Source organism: Pithys albifrons, chromosome 15 (genome assembly GCF_047495875.1).
Source record: "Pithys albifrons albifrons isolate INPA30051 chromosome 15, PitAlb_v1, whole genome shotgun sequence".
In the NCBI taxonomy this organism is placed as follows: Eukaryota; Metazoa; Chordata; class Aves; order Passeriformes; family Thamnophilidae; genus Pithys; species Pithys albifrons.
Window position 1 is genome coordinate 11,855,274 of NC_092472.1, and position 22,741 is coordinate 11,878,014.

Consider the following 22,741-nt stretch of genomic DNA (forward strand, 5'->3'; position numbering starts at 1 on the left):
CACATGTTCAAGTGTCTGCAGTGTCAGGGCCTGAATCTGTCATTAGTCCTGAGTGATGTACCCTCCTGATCCTTAATCAGCAAGGTTTGGAGGTATGATTTACTCACTGAGCTAGAATTGCCTGCTCTAATGCAGGGATTTTCTTTCAAATACTTCAGAAACATAAAGTGTAAGAAGTAAATTAAAACTTTATATAGTGGGTTGAGTTTTAAGTAGAAGACTGAATACCCACATCATAGACTTACAGCCATTCAATATACTTTGACTGAGACAAAATTATTTCTGTTCTGAGAATGTGGAAAGATGTGCAGTCATTCCCTTTATTAAAGGACTTTGCACTTTCTTTGTTCTTAAAATTCACTGGAACAGAAGTTTTATTCTTCTCCTTCTATTTATTTACTTCTAGTCCTTGCTTTGTATTTCATCTCTGTAAGGTGAAGGAGTAGGAAAAAAAATACCTGAGTGTAGTAGGAAAATGCTGTGGGCCTGATGGGTTGGGGGAGACATTAGAATTTCTTATAACTCATATTAGATATTACCCATTTCCTTTGCTGCCTATACATGTGTAAGAGGGTGCTGTTTGTTTACCAGGCTGCTTGACCCTATTGCACAAATCTGTCATCTATTGTGCTGCTAGCACGCTTTTAAATTGCAAATCTGATGCTCTTTAGGGGTCTAGAAGGGAAAAAACCCTCTCTCTCTCCACACCATTCTGTTTCTCTTGATTTCTTGTCTGTTGTAAGTGGAAGTTGGGATGTGCTGAATTTGCACCAGGGGTGCAAATGCAGCCTCAATTATAAGCATAAAATTAGAGTCTGTTCCCCATTAATCAGCCCAGCTAATTGCTATGCACTACCATTAGCCATATGGTGTGAAAGACAGCTTGCTCTCTCTAAGATGAAATTTCTTCATTTCAGACATGAAATAGTGAGGGCTCTGTATTTTAAAATAGCTTGTTTTAGATATTTAATTTCTAAACAACTTTCAGTAGTGCTTTCTATCAAGGCTAACTGCACAATAAAACTTTGCATTTATGTGACAAAGCTGGGTATTTATAGTGTACTACAGCTACAGCACAGAGGAGACAAAGAATTCAAATGTATAGGAGAGTCCTGGCTGTGGTAGGAGAGCGGAGCTGAGTTTTGCTTCAGGTAGCTGTTTATTTCAAAGGATTTCATTGTGTTTTGTCAAATATAAAAATCTACACTGTTGGCGAAATGTTAATAGCTAGGGAGAATTCACAGCCTTAGTGGAATTTATTAGTATTGTAGGCAGCATGGGGAGGGACATCTATAGTTAATATTGCCTCAACAATTTCCATTATGAAACCTTCAGTGGCTTACAGCTTTGCCAAACTTAAACTGTTCTGGCTGAAATATCCTTTGCAGGGTGTCAGCCTCAGGCTGACTTTCTTTGGAAAGTTTCAGCTAAAATGGTTCAGTGATTTCTGAGAATGAGTTTGGAGTAAAATATGGGTTTTGTCTGTGTAAAATAAGATCTTACAGCTGTTTTGGCAAGAGGGTCCTGTACCTCCACGCCTCAGGGTGAGGAGCCCGTTTGGGGCAGGAGTTGTCCTGTGTGCATCCTCTGTGGGGCGAAACCCACCTCGCTGGGGACCTTCTGCAAAATCTCCCACATGGACTCACTGACGACTTGTTAGAGCCTGGCAGCTGATGATCGGAAAGTCGCCTTTGCTTTGCTGGCCACGTGCCACGGCCCCGTAATTTCTCATTGTTCATTGTCCCCGCAGAAGGGATACACAAAGCAGGGCTCCTCGTGTGGGGGATGCTCCAGCCACCACCCCAGGGTGGGGATGGGGGGATTTGGGGATGACAGGGCCAAGAGATCTTCTGTGTGCCCTCAGTGAGGCCAGGCAGTGCAGGTAGAGATCCTCCAGCACAGGGAAAGGAGGAGGAGGAGGAGTAGCAAGGTGTGCGGAAAGAAGACAGGAGGGCAGGAGGTCCCCAAAGGGTTGGGATGAGGACAAACACAGCAATAAAACTTGGGGAGGGTGGTGGCCAGGGGACAGAGAGGCCTCAGAAGGAGCAGGATGGGGATGGTGTGGGGCTTGGGCATGAGCCATGAGGATGTCAATAGCAGGTAGGGAGATTGGAGGGAGTCAGAGATGGGGTGCAGGAGCTGGCGTAGGTTGTGATGGGAAGCTGCATTACTGTCAAGAACTATTTGTTTTAAAAACAAGCATGCCCCAAAACAATTCAATGTTTTGTAGGTTTTTTTATCTGGGGCAATGAGGCATTGTGTCTGAGCTGTGGCTTCTTGCCCCACTTGGGTAGAGATGTCATGGAAGAACAGCAAAGACAAGTCCTCCTCCTCCTGGCTGCAAAGAGCTCTTTCACAGAGCCTTGCTGGGAGCTGGAGGGTTTCTGGGTGGTTTGGAGAAGCTCCTGGGAATTTTAAAATTCTTTCAAGGAAAGGAGAAAGGGTGCTGAATATTTAGGAACTTATTTCCAAGTGTTAAGTAGGCACTAAAAGCCAAAGCTTTTGAGGCAAATTGAATTAAAAGCACTTTTAAACAGGTCTGAAACTCAGGGTCTACCTGACATTTTAATTCTCTGCATAGAAAAACTAGAGTGAAGAGGCCTTGAATTCTGCATTTGGGGGAGAAAAAAATGCAAAAGGCAAACTAATTTTGAAATACAATTATCTGGAACTTGAAGGAACATTAGGGGCCTCCTTTCATGACAGAGAGCTACCAGATGATGGGATGTGCCAGCCATGCAGCCCCCTCCCACATCACCCTCAAACTGCAGCCAAGGAGTGAGGGCTCCTAATACCACTTGGGACTATTGGGGTACACACTTGGAAAGCCCTACCCAAGTGAGGAGGCCACTTGATAACAATGAAGTGTTTCCCCCACTCTCACAGCTGGGTTGTCCCCACTGGTCAGTGCCTGACTCCATCCTGCATGTGGTAGGGGGTGACATCGAGGCATTCCCATCCCTGGGCCCTGTGGCTGCCTCTCCTGCTGGGTTAGTGCCCCGGGAAGGTGCCAGCCTCTGAGCCTAGTGGTGCATGGATGATGGTATCTGCCCATCTCGTGCTGGGAGCCTGGGAACCTTTGCTTGCCTGAGTAAGTGTGGTAATTTCTGTCCCTCCAGTCTGCTGGGAGAATGTCAGGACTAGCCCTGATTTGCTTCAGTCACAAGAACTGCATTGTCTTAACTTGTGCCAACTCTGTTTCTAATTACATTTTAATCATTTAAAAATGATTAGCAGTTTTTATTGCCTTGTTTGTGGGTAAATTTTCTCACCCCACACATTCTAGCTGCACTCCAATGACAAGTCCTTTTATAGGCAAAAAAGCCCCCAAACGCCCACATGACTATTTACCTACAGCATATTTTATTCCTTCCTAAATTTTAATACTTTCAGGGTGCCAAGACTCTTGCATTTTCTGGTGGATCAATTGTGGTATTGTGCTGTAAAATTAAGCAGTTTTTTTTGGCAATCCCAAACAATGTAACTTCCACTGAAATGAAGATACTGCACATGTGTTAACTGTGAAAAGTTTCAACCCTGAATAGTTGCCTTGAAGCTTTTTGCGGTGAAAAGAATTATGTATTTTCCTCTCTTTGAAAACAAAATTATTATTTTTTTAAAACCATGTTTAAACAGGCTGTTTTTGTAAAAGGCCCCTTTTTTGTTATCTTTAGTGTGGTTAGTTGCTTTATTGCTAATCTTGGAGGGTAACTGTATATTATTCACTCTATTGTTCAGCAACACAAGAGAACCTTTGTCATACTCCCAACAGGGCTATTTATATAGCATGGCACTTCTGAGGACTTCTTCCTGCCCTGATGTTCTTCCACCTTCTGGGGAAAGGAAAATAGTTCATCTGAGAGGGATAGTGAGCAGTGGTCACTCCTGACAGCTGCTGAAATATGGGCGATGTGCAGGTCCCTGGGATGCCATTGGAAACAAGCTTGGTGGTTTCCAAAGATTTGGTTGTGTGTGGTTGAGGTTTACCAGAGAGCTTATCGAACAGAGAGATGGGCTCAGGTCTGGCCAGGGTGAGCAGCCGGGGTGGTCCTCACTGCCTGTCACTTGGTGCCACCATGGAATGGGGTACCTGCAGCCCTCACCCCACAGAAGCTGCCCTGGCTTCATCCAGCAGGTCCTTGAGGACCAAGAATGGCTTGGGAAGGTCAGGATCTTCTTGGATTTTTTTTTTAATTCCTTGAAACCTTGACTTCAGTGGGAGATTTTCTGTTAAGGGATGTCAACAAGAGCTTTCCTTGCAAGATGGGTGTTTCCTTTCTGGAGTGGGTGAGTGGGTGAACGTCAAAGGCTTTTCTCACCTTCCTAGCTGTGACTTGGTCTTGTGGGTAAAGATGGGACTTTCTCTGTTGGGGAGAGCAGGACAGCCCTCATATTGCTCAGTCACAGGTCTAGATGCACCAGGAGGGATTCCCACCCTGAGCAGAGATGTGTATATTGCCTGTGAACTTACCTGCAATATATTTATGGCTCCTTACAGAAAATAACCCCTGACAAGGAATCATCACAAACAACAATTTAACTTCTCTTAGGAAACAATGAACCACCTTAGTTCAAAAGAATCCCAGCCTTGGGGTCAGCCATGGAGCAGTGCTTTGGGAGATGGAGCTTACATTTCACATGCCTGCTTTGTATCTGACCTGACGCAGGGCACCAGCCGCCAGAGCAGTGCTCTCCATGGCATTAGTGATCATTAACATGCTCGGAGAACTTGGGGAAACAGGCACGCTCGAGCATAAAAAGCTGCTGCTGCTGGCGCTTGCATTTTAGCTTCCCCCATTAACACCAGTGTTTCTTAGAGGGAGAATAATTGTGCTTTTGGAGTTCCGGGGGAGGTTTCCCAGTAGCTGCGAATTGTGTAGAAATAGGAATATCTTGTGGATTTGTAACATAAGTGTTAAGCAAATGTAAAAACCGGGCTCAGCAGGGAAAAATCTGCTTTATTTTGTGTGCCAGCATATGCAGGACAACTGTTAAACCCTATGGAAAAGAGGCTGCAAATAGGCAGGTCTCCCTGCTTCCCTGTTTTGGGTGATCCTTGAATTATTATTTGTGAAAGGGGCAAAACCCCTCTCTTTTTATATTTTCCATTGCTAACCAGCTGTGCAAGAAGTTAAACGTAGTAATTAACCCATATGTGACCCACTGCATTTGACTGATTTCCAGGCAGGGCCAGTGCAGTAACTCTACCCGGCAATTTGAACCTACCATGTTTGTAATGATGATTTTACAGTGTAATGGTTGCACTAAATCCTTTCGCTTTTGCTCTGTAGCCGCTGTTGTGACAAGAAAAGCTGTGGCAACAGAAATGAGACTCCATCAGATCCCGTGATAATTGACAGGTAAGGACTGCTATTGTTTCCTTCCATTTTTTTTCTCCTTCTCCTCATTATAATGAAACACCTGCCCTGTGTTGCTAATGGGGAAGAATTAGGAGTATATATAGATGAAATTTTGGTTTTGATACCAAATTAGTTGTGCTTTGCAATTGTGATTGCCTTGGAAGGACCATATGCGGGATAATGTAGGGATAACGGAGCGCCCTGCTCTGTAGAGAGCTCCAGCTCTTGTAACTGATTCATGTGCATAAAGAGGAGATTTTTCTTTCTGACTTTCTGTGACTCAATTCACATGATATGCCAGGGAAGCTTCAGGAATAAAATAATAATAGTTTGTGATTTATGAAATGTGGTTGGGTGCTTATAAATATTTAACTTTTATTTGAAAAATGTTTGAATCATTATCACTTAGCTACTGTAGTTCTGTTGGATGCAATCCATCTACATTTTAAGGCTTTTATTTATGCATAAAAACAGTTAAGAAAATAGATCTGCAATGTAAGGGGGTTTTCCCTTCTCTTATTTTCTTTGGTTGGATTACTATTTTGACTGTATTGTCAGTTGATTAATTCATTTTTGCCTGTCTTAATTAGTGTGTTTTTAAACAGATCCATATTGCTAATCTGACATCACTGAGTAAATCATTGTAGTAAAATATATCTATTTCAGTTGTTCTGAGCCACATGTAATTTCTGTGCTTGCAAATTATGTAAAATGGTAGCCAAAGAGCTATTTTTACATTTTAATTGTCCAAATGCGCTGTACAAAGCCGTGTGTGACAACCAGGTTATTATGCAGCATTACTCTAGAGGAGTTAAATGGCCATGAAGCACTGAAAGTGTCTGTCATCAGCTGAGGAGAGCAACACCCTTGCACTGATCTGTGAATAGAGGGACTCTGAAGGGGACTACCTAAACACAGAGGGGTGAGAGCGCAGAGCAGGGGAGTTCTTCTTGCTTTCTTGACTTATGTCTGCTGTATTAAGTATCTTCCATGCCAGTGCATCCATTTAATGAGAAAGGGTGAGGAGGGTTTGATGTGTTGGGTGCCCCACACTGAGAGCAGTCCAGGGGCATAACAGCTCATCCCAGCTCCCAGGCTTGCAGTTCTTGGTTGAATTTGGTCAGAAAGTGCACATATTGGAAGCTTATAGCAGATGTTTTGATTAGCTGTAACAAGTAATCTTGAGAATGTTTAAATCTCAGAAGATATCTCTATCTATTTTCACTAGGCATATTTTCATCTTGTCTGAGCATTAGGTAATACCAGAGAAAGTGTGTGTGGGAAAACCTCCCAGCGAAATCTGTATAGAGCTGTGTTTTATAAGCATGCTGTAGAGCTGATCACTATAAACATGGTGTTAGATTGGCATTTTGAGCGACATGAAAGCTACAAAATTCACATGAATTTTTCATTGTACTGGAAAGTGAGATGTTAAGATGCTAATGGCAGGTTTATAGAAATATTTTGTTTAAATATCAAGTATGCAAAACTGCTAGTTGCAAATAATTTTAAATTTTGAAAGCCAGACATGCTTTCTGTTACATGCTTCCTGCAAAATGAAGAAAACAGGTACAGGAAAAAAAACAGCTTTACCTTCTTAGCAGTGATCCGTTTCTCAGTCTTTACACAAATTGATGCAATTGGTACAAATTTTGAAGTTTCTTTTTTAAAAATGCAAGCTAAACATAATTTAAAGCTGATAATACAAACCCTACCTCACCACCCGCACTGAATCATGCTTGGCTTGTGAACGGGTTAAGCTTTTAAGTTCTTCACTTGGTTTTTAAATTGTGACTTTGATACAGAAGGTTGATATGACTGTGGTTTGAATAACACTTGATTTTGACCTGTTCCTGTGGGTTGCAATGGTATAAGAAATTTGACTCAGCAGTACTGTAATTAGCCCTCCCTGTGTTTTTGAAACAGGATTGTGTTACCTGGATTGCATTAGTGTGGCTTCTATTGTTGCCGCTTCGCATCTGTCCCAGTAGGGTACTTAAAACCTTTTCTTGGCCGGGGCTAGTTCAAACAATTTAGGCCAAGTAAGTATGTGCTTTATACAGTTAGTGGCTTTAGTGATGTTTCTTGTGACATTTATCCTATTCATTTTTTCCTCCCCTTTGGTTTGGAAAGGATGAAGTGATCTATATGGAGCCTTTTTACCTTAAAACGAGTCCTTTAAAATTGTTCTATGATTAAAATGCCTGCACAAGTCAGACCATGTGTTTGGTTGTACTCCATTGTCACTTCTCCATGCACACAGGTTTTAACTATTATGTCAATTGATCTGCAAAACCATATTTAGCTATATTTGTTTGCATTGAGCTTAGAGAACTCGTTTACCATTTGGGCTAAAGCACTCCCACATGCCTTACGCTCTGATGAAGGCTTTGCCTATGGATTTAATCTAACTCTTGCATCAAATCCTTCGAATCCGCAGAATCTGACCTAACATAGAATTTGACATAAAATCTATCCATGAGATTTTTGACACATGTACTTACATGGAAATGCTGTCCTCTTCTGACAAGTTGGAATACTATTTAGGATTGATTAATTCTCTTTGATAAGGATAGAGAGACTTGGGATAGAGAGGGCTCTGCCTTTGTGGTGGTTTGGTGAACTTGGAGAAGAGGCTGTTTGGCAATTTCAAAGTTACATGTGTTGTATTCTTTTTCAAACCTTGTGTATATATGAAAAGCAAATAATATATATCTATTTAATCAAAATATGGGATAAAAAAAGTATGTAGCTGTGGTTGTAACAGGATATGACTTTATCCTTTATAAAATTGCTTTATACTTTGTTCTGTTATAGTATCAGTATCAGGTAACATCAGTTAAAGGGATCTAAAGAAATTTGTACTCGTATAGTGATCTAAATTTTCTCTGGAGAACAAAATAAATCTATTATGCTTATAGAGCAGTCATTCCAAGGAAGTTTCTTGGAAACCGGTGTGTGTCTGTATCATCTTTATACCACAGCCTGTATATTTTATTGTTAATCCAGTTACATGTGTTGAAATGAAGATCTGATGAACAGGAACTCATTTTAAAAGGGGTATTATTGTCACAATACAAATGCACAATTCCTCCTACAAGTGCAGTGGCAGGGCTGTATTGTAATCACACTTAAAGAAAACACAGAGCACTTCCTGTTATTAAATTAAATTCTAGATTGATTTAACTTTCAAATTGTAACTCATATTTGAATTTAAAAGGTTTGCAATAAAATTCCTGTGAAGATATTGAATAAATTGTAGTTTTATTACCACTCTGGATATCCTGGTGTCCTAACCTTTTTCCTTACAGTTATCTTAGTTCAATAAATAAAACCTCATTAGACTATTCCCATTTCAACGAGTTTATTAAATTTTACAGGAGTAATTAGCATAAGCTGTGCTAATTTTTCTGGAAGACTAATGAGAGAGCTTCTTAATTAGGTTTGCTTTGTAAGAATCAGAAAAGATGATAATGACAAAAGTCACATAGGGGAGAAAGTGGGGCTTTATGTTATTCCTTGGTTCAGGAAGGAGGCTCCTCTCTTGACATGCTATTCCAAACGTTTAAACCCAATTTACCATTGTCAGGACTGATATTTAATGGTGTTACCACTGCCTGCTGGGGCTTCTTTACCTTTTATGGCTGCATTCAGTAAATAGGAGTCCTACTGACTGGTAAAATAGGAATAACTACTGCAATCCCAAATATAGTGGCAGAAAATATATATTTATACACCATATATATCCTATACCTCCAGCTTGTGACATGGCATGGAAAAAGGGTTGGAAACTGCTGGCTCATCTCAAATTTTCCTCCTTTCTAGAGTACTTGAGCAGGCTGATGACAGTGACCTGGAATTGGCTTTGCTGAGATTTACTAATACAGACAAGACCTACTTAAGAAATCTGGCCACTATCTTTTGGATAGGTAATCTTTAGCCAAGAGACTTCGTGCTGGAGCTCCCCTGAGTAACACTGTGTGCCCTTCAGAGGCAGGACACCACGGGCATGACCACGGTCTTTTCTGGTCTTCCTCTGGCAATATACCAAAGTTCTTTGTGTGCCACTTTGAATGCAGTTTCGGAGCAATGAGTCTCCCTCTGTCTTTGAAGATGTATCTGCATTTCCAATGCCGTCAGATTTCTTGTTCCTGAAGCAGGTGTGGGGACTTCTGGATTGGAGGGTGTAATAGTTTCTATGCTTTATTATCAGATGACACCAAAGTATGTTTAATGCATAGCCTGCTACCAGTGTCTGAAAGGCCTGTGTGCTTCCAACACCTGCTGTACAGGATGCTTGGCTGGGCTCTCCCCAGCACACCCAGATTCCATGGCTGTGGAGAGAGCCAACTTACCTACAGATGGTTTTGAAATCTTTCAGCCTTTACCCTGAAAAATTTTATGTTTGTGGGTAGGATTTCACTGTGCAATGACATGGAAAGTCAACGTCTCTGTTTTACTGCTTTACAAGTCATCACATAGTGGATTATATTTTACAGACCTGATCATCTTTTCATCCTAAATACCAGGAAGGTGAAAAAGTGACAGAGTGGACTGTAGCACACTCTCTGCATCCTCCCCACAAACACACTAGCTAGGCAGATGTGGTGATTCATGTGTTTTGCAGGACCTTTCCATGCCTGGAGGGAGGATGATGGAGACAGGGGCAGAGCCTGCCAGTTTCAGGAGAGGTGCTAGAGGGAATGAGGTGGCTTTTGGTTGTGAGGAGCTGCTTAGGATTTCTTGCTGTACAGAATGGCATCAGTGCTGTAGCTGATCCCCACTACAGGGTCATGGGTTCATCACAGCAGAGTGGCAAGAGATGCCAAGTGCTTTGGCAGTGGTCCCTTTGCAGGAGTCCCAGTTCCTGCCCTGTTCTGGTCATATCCTTGGTCCCACTGGCCTTACTGGTACCACAGCCCAGCTGTGTGGGGTCAGGGCAAGGTGTGTCTGGTGCTCTCCCCTTGCTTACACCAGGGATGGGGTTGCAGGAGTCTGAGGGTCCCATCTGTCCTGGGTCCTTGGGTGAACTTTGCACACAGGAGGAGCAGGAGGGCAGGCATGATGCCCTTTGACAGATCTTGAGACCCAGGTGAAAAATGTTTCTGGGCTTGAAAAATTGGCTGTTTATCTGGAGTCTTGTACTGGAAAGTGCCCCCTCATTGCTGTGCCCTGGGAGTTGTTGATCCAGCAGGGAGGGCATCAGAGTAGCAGAAGCTGGGCGATGCAGGACTACCCCCAGCACTGCACAGAGATGTCTCCCAGGCTGTTTTTTAAGGCTGATCTGCCTAAACCCTCTGGGCCTCTGAGCAGGGTGTCCAGACAGGCAGAAGTGGGCCTTGAGCACTTCATGCAAGCTCCTGGAGCCTGTGAACCCATACATTTCTGAGAGGGGAGAGACCCAAACACATATCCTCAAGGATTTGGTTGTGATTGATGCAGCTGAGAAGCATTACACAAAACATTTCCCACATGACTTAGGCAACTAAAGACATTTTGAGCTGTTGTGAGATAAATTGGAGACTGTTCAGTAGATGCTTCTCACACAGAGATTCAAATATGTATGCTTGCCCCTCCACCAGTGCTCCTCATGTGGTGTCAGTCCTCTTTCTGGTGATGAAATCAGTAGAGCTGGGGGTAACTTTGCAAGAATTCTTGCAAAAGTCCCTTGGTTTCAGCCTATTGGGGTTGGCACATACCACTGCTGCTTCTAAATTCCTTTATTTTGCTCTTGGGGCCAAATGAACTTGGTCAGGGTCAAAACAGCTTCTGCTTATTTTGTTTGATTTCTCTTCCCTCCATCTCCAAGTATAAGCATTTTTGTATGATCTCAAAAGTGTTATGCAAGACTTTAATTTGATCTGAACTTAGAAGGTTTGTGATTTTCTCAGCAAACCTGTTCTGAATTTTCAGTTTGTTATTAAACACCAGACTAGGCAAGTCTTATGTGGATTTGGGCTTCACCACAAGTGTTTCACACTAATAGTTACTTGCTTCTTTCAGTGATGCCTTTTGAATCTGCAGCTAGTGTTCTGGGCTTTAGTTGACTATTATCTTGTGCCTGATTATTACTATTTAATATCATGGTGATGTAACAGAGGCTCTTATTGCAAAGAAGGCTCATTGTGCTAGATGTTCTGTAGTCTCTAAGCAGGTAGATGATCCCATTCCTGTAGAGAAATGGTTCTCCTGAGGCAGTCTAAAATTGAGATGGAGATTTTTCTATGGAGAATAAAAAGCTTGTATTGAATCTCCTGGGGATGAGGGGAATTAAAGAAAAGACTAGTCTGTTACTTTTGGCATTTGACTATTAGTGCTCATCCACAGCCAGTTTGGGTTGGGCCAGTTCTGACTTGAGTGCACACCTGGGATGTGCTGGATATGCTGCCCTGAGACTCCAAAGTCAGCATGCCCATGTCCATAGGGATCTGCCATGTCATGGGTGGATGGTGAGCCAAGGCTGAGTCACTCTGTACCTACTGCATGCAGAGCCAGCTGCCAGCAGGTCAGTAAGTCACTTCGGCTCCTTCTGAAAGTCTCAGTCTTGGTGAGAAAGGACTAAAAATTTTAGGAGACCACTGTGGTTTGTCTTAGTCATCAAAGTCCATCCTGAAGACCCTGTGGGTTTGCTTGTGCAGAGCAGCACCTTGAGGCCCCACTGAGACCTCATGGATGACTGCTGCTCTGGATGCAGAATTTGGGTGTCCAAGTTTAGAGGTGCTTCCAAAAGTTTGTTTGCCTATGTGCAGTAACCTACTGCAGGACCAGAAAAGTTCCAAGTGTGCCAGGTTGGTCCCAGGAGGAGCCCAGGGCCTGTCAGGGTGATCTGTCCCTTTGTTTCTGGTCACAAAATTTCAAATGTGCTATTCATACCTATCGATTTCTTAATATGAACTCCTACTTCAAAGCATGTCCTGCAGCAGGGAGGATGTGCTTGGCACAGTGGGCTCCCGGGCCCCTTGCAGCTCAGTGCCAGTTCTTCTTCTGTCTCAGGAGAGGGGATTTTTTTGTGGGGAAAAAAATACTGGCTTTTTCTCGTGTATATATATATATATACACACAGTTTCTGGAGTGGATAAATTTCCCATTCCATCTTAACACCTGATTTATTTCCATATTTGCTGTCACAGTGGGAATGCATACATGAATAAGAGCGATAGGGAAATGTATTTGCAAAGATCATCTTCAGCTTTAATGCAGATTAGCTAAAATTCTTCTGAACATGAAAAATGTATCTTAGCTCTATCCCAGTGTTTATTGGGTAAAAATAAAACCCACGCCTTATCCTGCAGATGCTGCAGTGTGTGAGTAGTTTTCTTCCTGTGAATAGTCATAAATGTTTGCATGTTCCAGCCACAAAATGTATTCTCATAAGTAATTGGCCACATCTACAAAAATAACTATGTTAAATTCAAAGGCACTTCTGCCTGCTGGAAGTATTTAATTTTAATACAACATCTAACTAATAAGGTTAAAAGAGAGTAAGAAACACTTGTAGGTTACTGTGCAAATCATGACTGAGGTAACTTTGTAGAAATGGCTTTAACACTGTCCTCAGAGAGCTGCAAGTCTCTGTAGTAGTAGTGGGAAATGTTGGTATGAATTTTTCTCTGTCCCTCTAGTATTATGGGCTTTTTTTTTTCTGTAACAGTTCTGGAAAAGTACAGAAAAGCCATACAAAGTTCCCAGTGTGTCACATTAGCAACTTTGCATAGGTAGTTTGTGATCAGAATATATTACTGTATCAACCGGATGTTTACTTTTTTGCTAAGGACAGTATTTTAGAGGATTTTTTTTTTTTGAGTGGAACGAAGAGTTTTCTACCCACTTTTTAAATATAGTGTCTGGAAATAGGACATGTGAATACAAATTTTCTGGTGCTGTTAATATGTGAATTATATAAAATTAGTTATTAAAAGGCTTTATATCAAGTCACTGAAATTATATACTGGACAGTAGTAAGGTGACCCAGATATAGAGCCTTTCAGTGCAATCATTGAAATGCTATGAACAGTGCTGTTTTGTCTTTGGTTTCTTGCTGCCTCTAAAGGTGTAGGCAGATGAAGATAACTTTAAAAAGAGCTATTTCTCCAATTACAAGCTTTTGTCCAAGAGCAAAGAAAGAATTTTAGACTAACAGCATTCACTATAACAAAATTAAATTCCCTTCATCTGACAAGAAGCCGAGTTTGGCAATAGTTTGGGATTTTTTTGTTGGAGGTAGAGCAGAAAATGTTCCCTGTTTTCCCCAGCCAGCCCTGAGAGGGGGTGACCTGAATGTGGGGGGAGTGAGGTGGGCAGGGTGGGTGGGCACTGGGAGGTGTCACACACTAGGAGGGCAGAGTGGCCACCACTTTGCTTGGGGACATCATTTCCCCTTTGCTGGGTTCCCCTTACCGGGGGCCCGGGGAGGGGTGAGGGAGCAGCATCCCATTGCCACCCCCTGCCGTGCAGGACACCCAGCCAAATCTTTGGTTTTGTAACAACACGGTAACGTCCAATCTGGAATTCCACAACTATGGCATCTTGCTAACCGGCTGAGGCACAATAGTTCAGTAATGTAATATAAAAAGTAATGGTGTTAGCTAACACATCCTTAATAAGATATTGTCTGCTGCTCTGCCATATGCTACCGAGCAGGCTTTCCCTCTGTGGGGCTTTTGAGTTCTCTCAATAAGATTATTTCAAATACTCTAATCCTGAATCATTGACATGAATACAAAAGCCTAGTGACATCTAATAGATGCCTCTTAGCTTTGCTTTTTCCTCTTGTTCCTTTCCTTTTTTTTCTCTTTTTACCTGACAAAAAGCTTACAGACACTTGGGCTCTGTCTGTCAGTACCAGCATGTGGGTCCCCTCATGAAATATAAAGGAGGAAAAAGGGCTGACATAGGGCTGATAAGCCACAGAGCAAAGGACCATAGAATTAAAAGTAAAAGCCAGTAAATCCTACCCTGTACACTCAGTTGTTCTTTTATTGTTTTCTTTAACTCTTCCAGTGCCACACTGGGCTAGAAAAAGAGATGAAAAATGGGGTTACAAAAAAAAAAAATTGATGCTACAGTGCCATAGTGCCAGGGTCCTACAGGCTTGCTTGACGCTTGGGTTTTCTTAGTGCTCTTCTAACCTTGGCTTTCTCATCAAAGTTGCAAATTGTTTCAGCTAATTGCATCATTCAGTGAGCTGAATGTTTAGGTCATTTTTTCAAAGAGTAATTGAAAAAAATAAAAAAGACATTTTCAAGTGTCACGATTGTGACCCTGGAAAGAATTAATTTTATATAACTAAAGGTTAGAAAGACTTGAAATCCCACTGTGAGTGTCTAGCAATCAAAAAAAATGATCTTTCTCAGTGTTGTTTCAGCAACTGTCAGAGAGAGAAAGTCCTTTTCTGTTCATCTTCTTTTGGACTTTGACAAACTATTCATCTGTTAATTCCAAAATTTGCCTTTGAAAAAGGTTATTGGTGCAGGATACAACCCGTGTCTACAATGGGTTATAAATTAGCTGTTTTTAAAAGATAATAATTTTTCTTTTTTTTTTTTTCCGTGATTTTTGCAGGGACACTCTCAAGCTTTCCTGACCAGGATAATGATCCACTTCCACCCAGTTGAGTCAGGTCTTTTCTGTAAACTCCCTCAATATAATCTTTCAGTTGGATTTTTTGGCATCTGCATCACTACATAACTATTGGCTGACTTCCCAGATGTTAAGTCACTTTGATAAGTGGATGTTAAAAACCACTTTACCTAGTTCAGATTTTGTAGAAGGATGACACAAGGAGAGGAGAAATGTATTCTGTATTCATTATAAAGTTCTTTGCACTAAAAGAAGAATAAAATTAGCCACACTCAGAGCTATTAAGATCTGATGGCAGCATATCCTCCATGTGCATCAATGTTGCCAGCACAAGTCCTGCAGGAGCTGGAATTTGGCTGCAGACAAGAGCACACCCCATGTCACATCTTGCTGGGGGTTGTGCAGACAGGAGAAGTAAAGGACCTGCAGATGTTCTGTGGTAGCTGCCCCACAGCTGAGATCAGGATTTGCCTCTTTTTAATTAAAATGAGGAAGTCTGGCTGCGTTACAAAGGAGTGTCTTGGACTTTTCTGGGTTCTGGGGAAGAATTTGCTTCTCAGACTGTGCTAAAAGCAGCTCCGTAAAACTCATTCTTTTTCCTTATCCCTAGGTCTCGGTTTCCCATTGGTAGCATGGTCTGGTGCATGGATACACAGTGAGGGAGTCTCTACCCTACAGAGCTGTTTAGGCAAGACAATCCCTAGGCTACACCTACCTTTTTTTTTTTTTAAACACAGTGAGTTCTATAATGACTGTGGCATTCTGAACAACGGAATAAGCTGTACTGTGATGTAGGAGGAAAACTTCTTGCTGAATTTATGTGTACATAAATTGTCATCTATTTTTGTACCACGTGGCAGGAGAGAGGAACTATTATTTTTTTCTGAAGGATTGCCTTGCTGTGACAGTGGTAACTTAATTTGTCAGAAATTACAAGAACATTAATACATCATGCCTTAATTTGTCATTAGTACATTAATACTTTCGAAGTCTTTGGAATTTCTCTAATAAATGTCTTCAAAGCTGGCTGGGCATTCATAAATTTGAGTTTTCACTACTGTAATTGTAATTGAGACACCTATATTCCCTGATTAATTTTTGGAGTTGGTATTTAACAGTCAGCTTTGTTGACATCCGCAGCCGTATGCACTTGAAAGAGTAGCACGCTGTTAGATAATATTTGTGTTATTGTAAAGTGGCATGAGTTGGAGGGGAAAAAAAATAGGGAGACTGTTCTTGGGGGAAAAAAAGAGAATTTTGAGAATGCTTTTTGCCATGGTAACCCAGTTATTGCTCATTAATCTGTCAGATATGAAACAAGTTCCAGACTACAACACTCTTGCACGAGGCAGCGTTCCCAGGGGGTTCACCTGCCGGCAGCCCCTGGCTGAGCTCTGCACAGCACTGGAAGGGTTAACCATGGCAGCAAATCCCATCATGTGCCTGATTGGGTCTGAAAGAGGGGGACCCCCTCCCTGCTTGGGCCACCTGGGCTGCCTGGCCCTGCCACCCCAAAAGCAGTTCCCCGGGGAGATGGGGAGACGGCCGCTGGGCGCCGCTGGGCTGGCTTTGGGGGCCGCCTGTATCTCCAGAAGGAAGGAAGTTTTTTCCCCTCATTTCCAAGATAAGGTGTCATTCATGAGAGCAGCGTGCTGAACTAATCAGGTTAATTGAGAGGCCCTGAATAGCTCTCATTGAGCAGATCCCTCCTTCCTGCTCAAGGCAGATAGTGCAGACAGAGAGATTACAAGTGCTTTAAACTCTTTCTCTCCATCTCTGAATTTCACACTGATTTCAGGATGAGGAGGGTCAAAGCAGTTGTGTGACACGGGAGTTGTACAATTTCGCTTTGCTGAGAACAAGGCTTTTTTTGTTGTTGTTTGTTTATTTATTTCTTTCTTTTTCCTTTTAATCATCATCATTGTGATTATTTTTCAGTAAGGCCAGTGCTTCCCAGCTCTCCTGATGCCAGGGACACCCTGCTGATTTACACCAGCTGGAGTGGTGTAAATTACTCCACTGTTTTGGAAAGAAGTAGAGGACTAATGCAGTCACATGACTGGCTCTTCTAGATTGACCTGCTCCTGAGTGTTGTTAATATTAAAATTATTTCAGACGTCACTCATGGCAGGTCTGCAGGAAACATTAATTTTAAAAAGATGTTTTCAGTGTTTGAAGCAGATAGCAGTGAGGTTTATTGCTTTTATGGTACCGTTTCCCTTTAAACCCTTCTAATCGGAGTAGCTGCACATAATTTTATTCAAGTTTACCAGAATGCTAAAGCATTTCCCTCTGGATACTCTTGCCAAATTAGGAACATCCAGGTTTCAACCCTCACTCTGATATTCCTACTTGCTACAGTCCATTACATTTTCTTTGCAAATATATTTAACTATTAGAGAGAAGGAGAGAGAATTTTTAGGAAAACGAATTCCCCAAAACTAGTGTGTATGTCCCCACTTCTCCAAGCCAAAGCAGTTGCTTAGTTCAATTTAAACATGAGCATCATTGTCCCTGTTGGCCCCCTCCTCTCCCCCTGGCTTCTTTTCCTTGGAAGTTTCAGGAATGACTTTAATTATCTCTACAATCAAATTCTCACTGCTGTCCCTGTGAAAGCGTGTAGTCATGGATTGCTGGGATTATTTTCTTTAGCACTTGGGGATAGAGAAACTGGTTGTTTGGAAATGAGAACCAGCTGGGTTCTCAGAGCTGGCGTTTGGAGGAGCCACTTCGCTCAGAAACCTGGCGCTGAGCAGAGTCAGAAACTAACCCCCAAATTGCCGGTGCTGGGTTTGTCACTTGGGATTATACAATATCAGGGCTGATTTGTTGTTTGTCTCATTAATATGCATCTCCAGGGTAGCTGCTGCCAGAGCTTGCCTTAACTCCTCCCCAAACTTTCTGGAGGCAGAGGTGCACCCTGCAGTCCCTTTGCCTGTATTCACCTGAGTAAGGCAGAGTAAAGAAAATTAACCCGCTGATACCAAATAACTGCATATCAGACATGTGTTCTGCAGATGACATGTAAGCAGGTAAAGAGAGATTAATGCAACAAAAGAAAGAGCAGAGATAACTTCTGTTATCTTACATCTTTTGTTGCCCTAGAACTTTCTTCCAGCTTGGAGAAATTAGTTTTTTGTCATACCTTATTAATCTGTTTCAGTGTCAAATTCGATTTAAAATTAAGACCATACATCTAGTCAGAAAAAATATGAGCAATGATTCTAGCTGAGTATTTTGTCATAGGGAAAGGCGCAGAAATCTTCATTTAGTTATAAAGATGCAAAGCTGGAGATGTATCACTAGACTTAAGGCTGCTGCTCCAATTTCTGTCTTTCTAAAAGAGGTACTTGTTCTTTGGAATACAAGGATTTTTTTCTAGGGTTTATTTACATTTTAAGACATGAATATAAAATACAAACATATAATTTCTAGTTTGAGAATTCTCTTATGCCCATGCATACTTGTGTTTCTCTGCACACTGTTTTTAGGGTGGTTTATAGTTTAAATTGTGACTTTTTAATGTTTGTAATGCAATAGTGACCGAATTGGTAGCTTAGGTAAAAAGTCAGGAAAAGATTTCTTCCTGCTCCTTTACTTTAAAAAGTTTATTGCAAAGAAAATAACTGATCACTGAGCTTTGAACCGCTACTTATAAATGATTTGATTTCCTTAATGCCTGGAGTACAATGATTTTGACTCTATTAATGTCCCCTTTAGTACAACTAAATTATTTTTTGAAAGATGAAACCATTTAGCTCTGAACATGCTTAGATCATACCATGACCTAAAATCTTTTATGTACATTTTATACATTCTCACATGCATACAGTGGATCTGTATTTTTGGTGCGGTATTTTTTTTAAATCTGGATTTTTTGTTAGTGTTTTTTTTTTTTTTTTTTTCCCCAACAAATAACTGCTGCATTTCCAGTCACTCAAATTTGGACAGAATTTTACTTCCTGTTTCAAAGGTCAAGGAAAGCTGACCTCAACAGCAGTGTTGAGGCTGCTGAATTATTCATATCATTGACTTTGTGTCAGCTTCCACATTTGTGCAGAGGGATGTTTTATTCATTTATCTCATTTAGGGACCTGCTCTGCACCTGTTTCTACCATTAAGTACCCTGTAATTTGCATTTGATGCTAATTTAGTTTCATATCAGCCTGGTCCCCTCTTGTTAATTTAATTTTCTAAGACCCTTTTCATTACAGTAGAAATGTTTCCCTCTTTAAAGCAAACATCTATACAAGTAATTGTATAAACTGCCTTTTAAATAATATCTTTTAGAAGATTCCATCGTTTAATTCCTTAATTCCTATAATTAGCCATGGTTTGATTAATGTTTCAAAGGGTTAAATTAAAATGCAGAATTACTCAAATGCATACTTGAATAATTTTCTCTCTGCTGATAACAGTTTCTGCATTGCTGCTTTTATTCTACTCATGATTCTGAATATTACATGTACTAACAAGCACTAATTTTCCTCATGTAGTGATTTGCCTTTGCTAAATGATAGCTGGTTTCAATGTATAATTGTTGAAAACTCTGTATTGCCAGTGGGATAATTAATTTTTTCCTTCTGATCGATTGTAAACAGTTAAGGAGAAACGCTGTGGCTGAGGAGCTGCTATGGGTTTCTTTCCAGATTGTAAGAAACTTAGAAATCCTTTATTTTGCCAACAAGCATCGCTGTTGTGTTCTCACAAACAGCCTGATTAGTGCCAGTCACCGCAGAGAATAATTTGGAAATATTTACAACCATCATGGATTTGTTTGTGTAGGTGAAAATTTACATACGCTGTGATCCTACAGGGCAAAATGCTCTGGGGTTGTCACCTCCAAGCACATTTATGTATGTTCAGTGCAGGAATATGGCACCGGGGTAAATAAATGACCAGAGGGGCTATAGTGGAAAATCAAGTCCCTTCACTTCCCTGCAGGTTTATTTAGTACAAGGTTGGATAATTCTAGCTGGGGGTGGTTGCTGTGCTGCAGGATGGACATCCCCTCCCCTTCTGCCCCAGCCAGGGGAAAATGGACATGTCAGCTCGGAGCTTTCAGAGGTACAACCCCCCCATTCCTTGGTGTTGGAGGGGGGACAGGGAGAGCAGTAGAAACAAGGGGCTGGGAGCAGCAGGGAGCTGGCCTTCATTACACAGCAAAACAGCTCATGCTAATTCCTCCCTCTGTTTACAATGGGGATGGGGGGAATCAGGACATCAATCCCAGGGGACCGCCTCCTCAAATCCTTCTGTGCCTTCCTGGGGACAGGAGAGATTTGGCTCTGTTTGGATGCTCTGAGACGGGTCTTAAATGCCCAGCCGAGGCTCCAAGCTGGTGCCAGCCCACTGCTGCAGTGCCACATGTGGCAGGAAGGATGCAAGTCCTGCATGCAGGATCAGCTTTTGTTTTGCCCCAGCAGAAAGTGACACTCCTCTTTCTCCAGGTCCTCCTGAAGTCATGATGAGTTTGGGCTGAAAGGAAGTTGTTTTGCCTCTGGGGTCCCACTGCCAGTAGTGCCCAGGGCTGCTCCAGGGGCTGAGGTTGACTGTGGTAATCCCAAAAGTGTCTTATATTACATGATGTGTTGTTTAGACAGACGGGTCTGAGATGTGAGCTCTGAGACTGCTAGTAGTACAAGGATCTAATATTCAAATTTTGGATTGAAACCAACACTGGTTTTGTGTTGCAGTTAGGATGTTTTGTTTTTACTCTTTTTGGTCACAAAGATGCTTCAGGGGCTGTGTTTGTGCTGGCAGAGACCCCAAACACCTGTGTTGGTGGTCCCCAGAGAGGGCTTGTATCAGGGATGCCCACCTGAGTGCAGCTGGTTGCAGGAGTACCAGCACTGGGTGATGGTTGGGCATGGACCCAAGTACCTGCCAGTGTCACCTCTCCCATCAGCCCTCAAATTCAGATATTCATAATTGCTCCCCCTTTATTTTATCGTACACTCACGATAACAGTCTCAGAGCTGGGTCTTTCCTGAGTATTAATGACCAGCTGGGGTTAATGGCCCTTGCTTGTGCCTTGAGCCATCAGCTCCTCCCGACTGGTCATTAATTCCCAGGAAAAGCCCTCTGTGGAGGTCATTATTGCCTAATTATCTCCATACACTTTAATGCCAGTTTTGACAATGTACAGTCTCATACTTTGAGTTATAGGTACTTTATAATTCATTAAATAGCTTATCATTAAAACTGCAGATGATCTTGATTATTTTTTATTAATGTTTTCCCTTTGATTTTTTTTTTTAAATCTGATGCTCCCGTTCTGTAGGAAGTAGGGGACAAAGGTAGAAGGGGTATGGCTCCGATGTCAAAAACCATCACACGGTAGCTCTCCCTGTCTGGAGGGGTCTTCCTGGCTTTGAGAGGTCCTGAAGGCATCTATCACTGGAGCCAGATCTCACCTTGCTTAGCCCTTAGCAGAAAGACTTGAGGAGCAGTGGGATGGCCACCTCTGCTGGAGCTCCCTGTGCTGGCCCCAGTGCTGCCAGGATCTGGCACACAGTTTTGGTAGTTCTTGCCTTGCTTTTGTCTTCCCCTTGGAAATTAAAGCCTGGGGTTTGCTTCAGGAGCCCTTTCTGCCCTTGGTGAGTTGTTCACGAGGTGAGCTCACTTGGGGTTCGTGGTTTGCCCTTTCCCCGACAGCATCGTAGGGGTGATGTGTTTTCAGTGCAGTTTGGTGGTGTGGAAAATAAATGGAACAGGCTCAAGCCAAGCAGAGGGATATTAATTTGTACTTTTTAATAGGAGCGTGCATCTTTTCCTCCTGAGAGAAACTTCTCTTCCAGTCAGGTGTCCCTCTGTGTGGCATGACAGAGCTGCAGATGCAGAGGCTCCTACACTACCTGTGTGTTCTGGGAAAGGTGCCATATGTATCCCAGATGGCTCTGTGCTGAGCTCCTCGTTGGAATCATGGCCCAAGGAAATGGCCAGAGGAGCACTGACACTAACTAGGGGAATTTACTGTCTTACTTGCCCCCAATGGCCCAAATCTGCAACCTTTCCTAGTTTCCCCCTAATTTCCAATTTTTTTTCTCCAGGCTTTACAAGTGAAATATCTGGAAAATAGAAAGCTAAACCTCTGTGTCCACAGTTCCTCTGAGGTTTAGGTGTGTAGGAGTCCTGGTCAGCACTGAAGGGAGCTGTGACCCCTCCCACGTGGCTTGGGGGGCCACAATACTGCCCTGTGCTCAGGGGAGATTGCAGTGTCAGGAGAACTGTTAGTCAGAAAACCTGTTAGGATGTTTTCTCCTTGTACTCAGTCATCCCTTATGTTTCTATTGCTCTTGCCTCTGACAGCATCAAGTAGTTTCAACACTAATAATAATGCAGTTTTGGAGCTGTTTTCTCCACTACATGCATCTCTGTTGGTTTTGCATTTGCTGGAGAAAAAGTTGTGTGGGGATGTGAAAATACTGGCCTCATTGAGCCATGCCATCACATTTGGAGGAGGCCAAATTTCACCCACCCTATTTGCTTTCCTACCTCTGAGCCGTGTTTGTTTACAAAACCTTCTTCTGAACTGCTATAAACCGCCCAACAGAGCTGCCTCCCCGTCCCGGTTTGCTCTGGCCTTCTCCAGAAACCAGTCTGTTTTGATTAAAATCATAATGCCATTTGAAAGCAGGGAAACAAACCAACCCAAAGCCTTGTGCAAAGTTTGAAAGTAGCCAGTTGCTGCTGAAAGAAAAAGAACAACAACCAAAGCCCCCTAAAATTCAGACTCAACGGGTCTCCTGTTACCGCTGTCAGGCAAGTCCAAGGGCTTGAGGCTGATGAAGAGTTACACG

The 22,741-nt window shown here is 42.2% G+C and overlaps 1 protein-coding gene across 12 annotated transcripts in view; it reads left to right on the plus strand.

The window, feature by feature from the left end:
• EBF1 (EBF transcription factor 1) overlaps window positions 1-22,741 on the plus strand; it is a 273,065-nt gene that overhangs the window by 13,746 nt on the left and 236,578 nt on the right. For all 12 annotated transcript variants that reach the window (XM_071570035.1, XM_071570031.1, XM_071570036.1 and 9 more), the window contains exon 6: window positions 5,292-5,360. In XM_071570035.1, coding sequence (XP_071426136.1) covers window positions 5,292-5,360 — 69 coding nt within the window. The remainder of the gene's footprint in view (window positions 1-5,291; window positions 5,361-22,741) is intronic.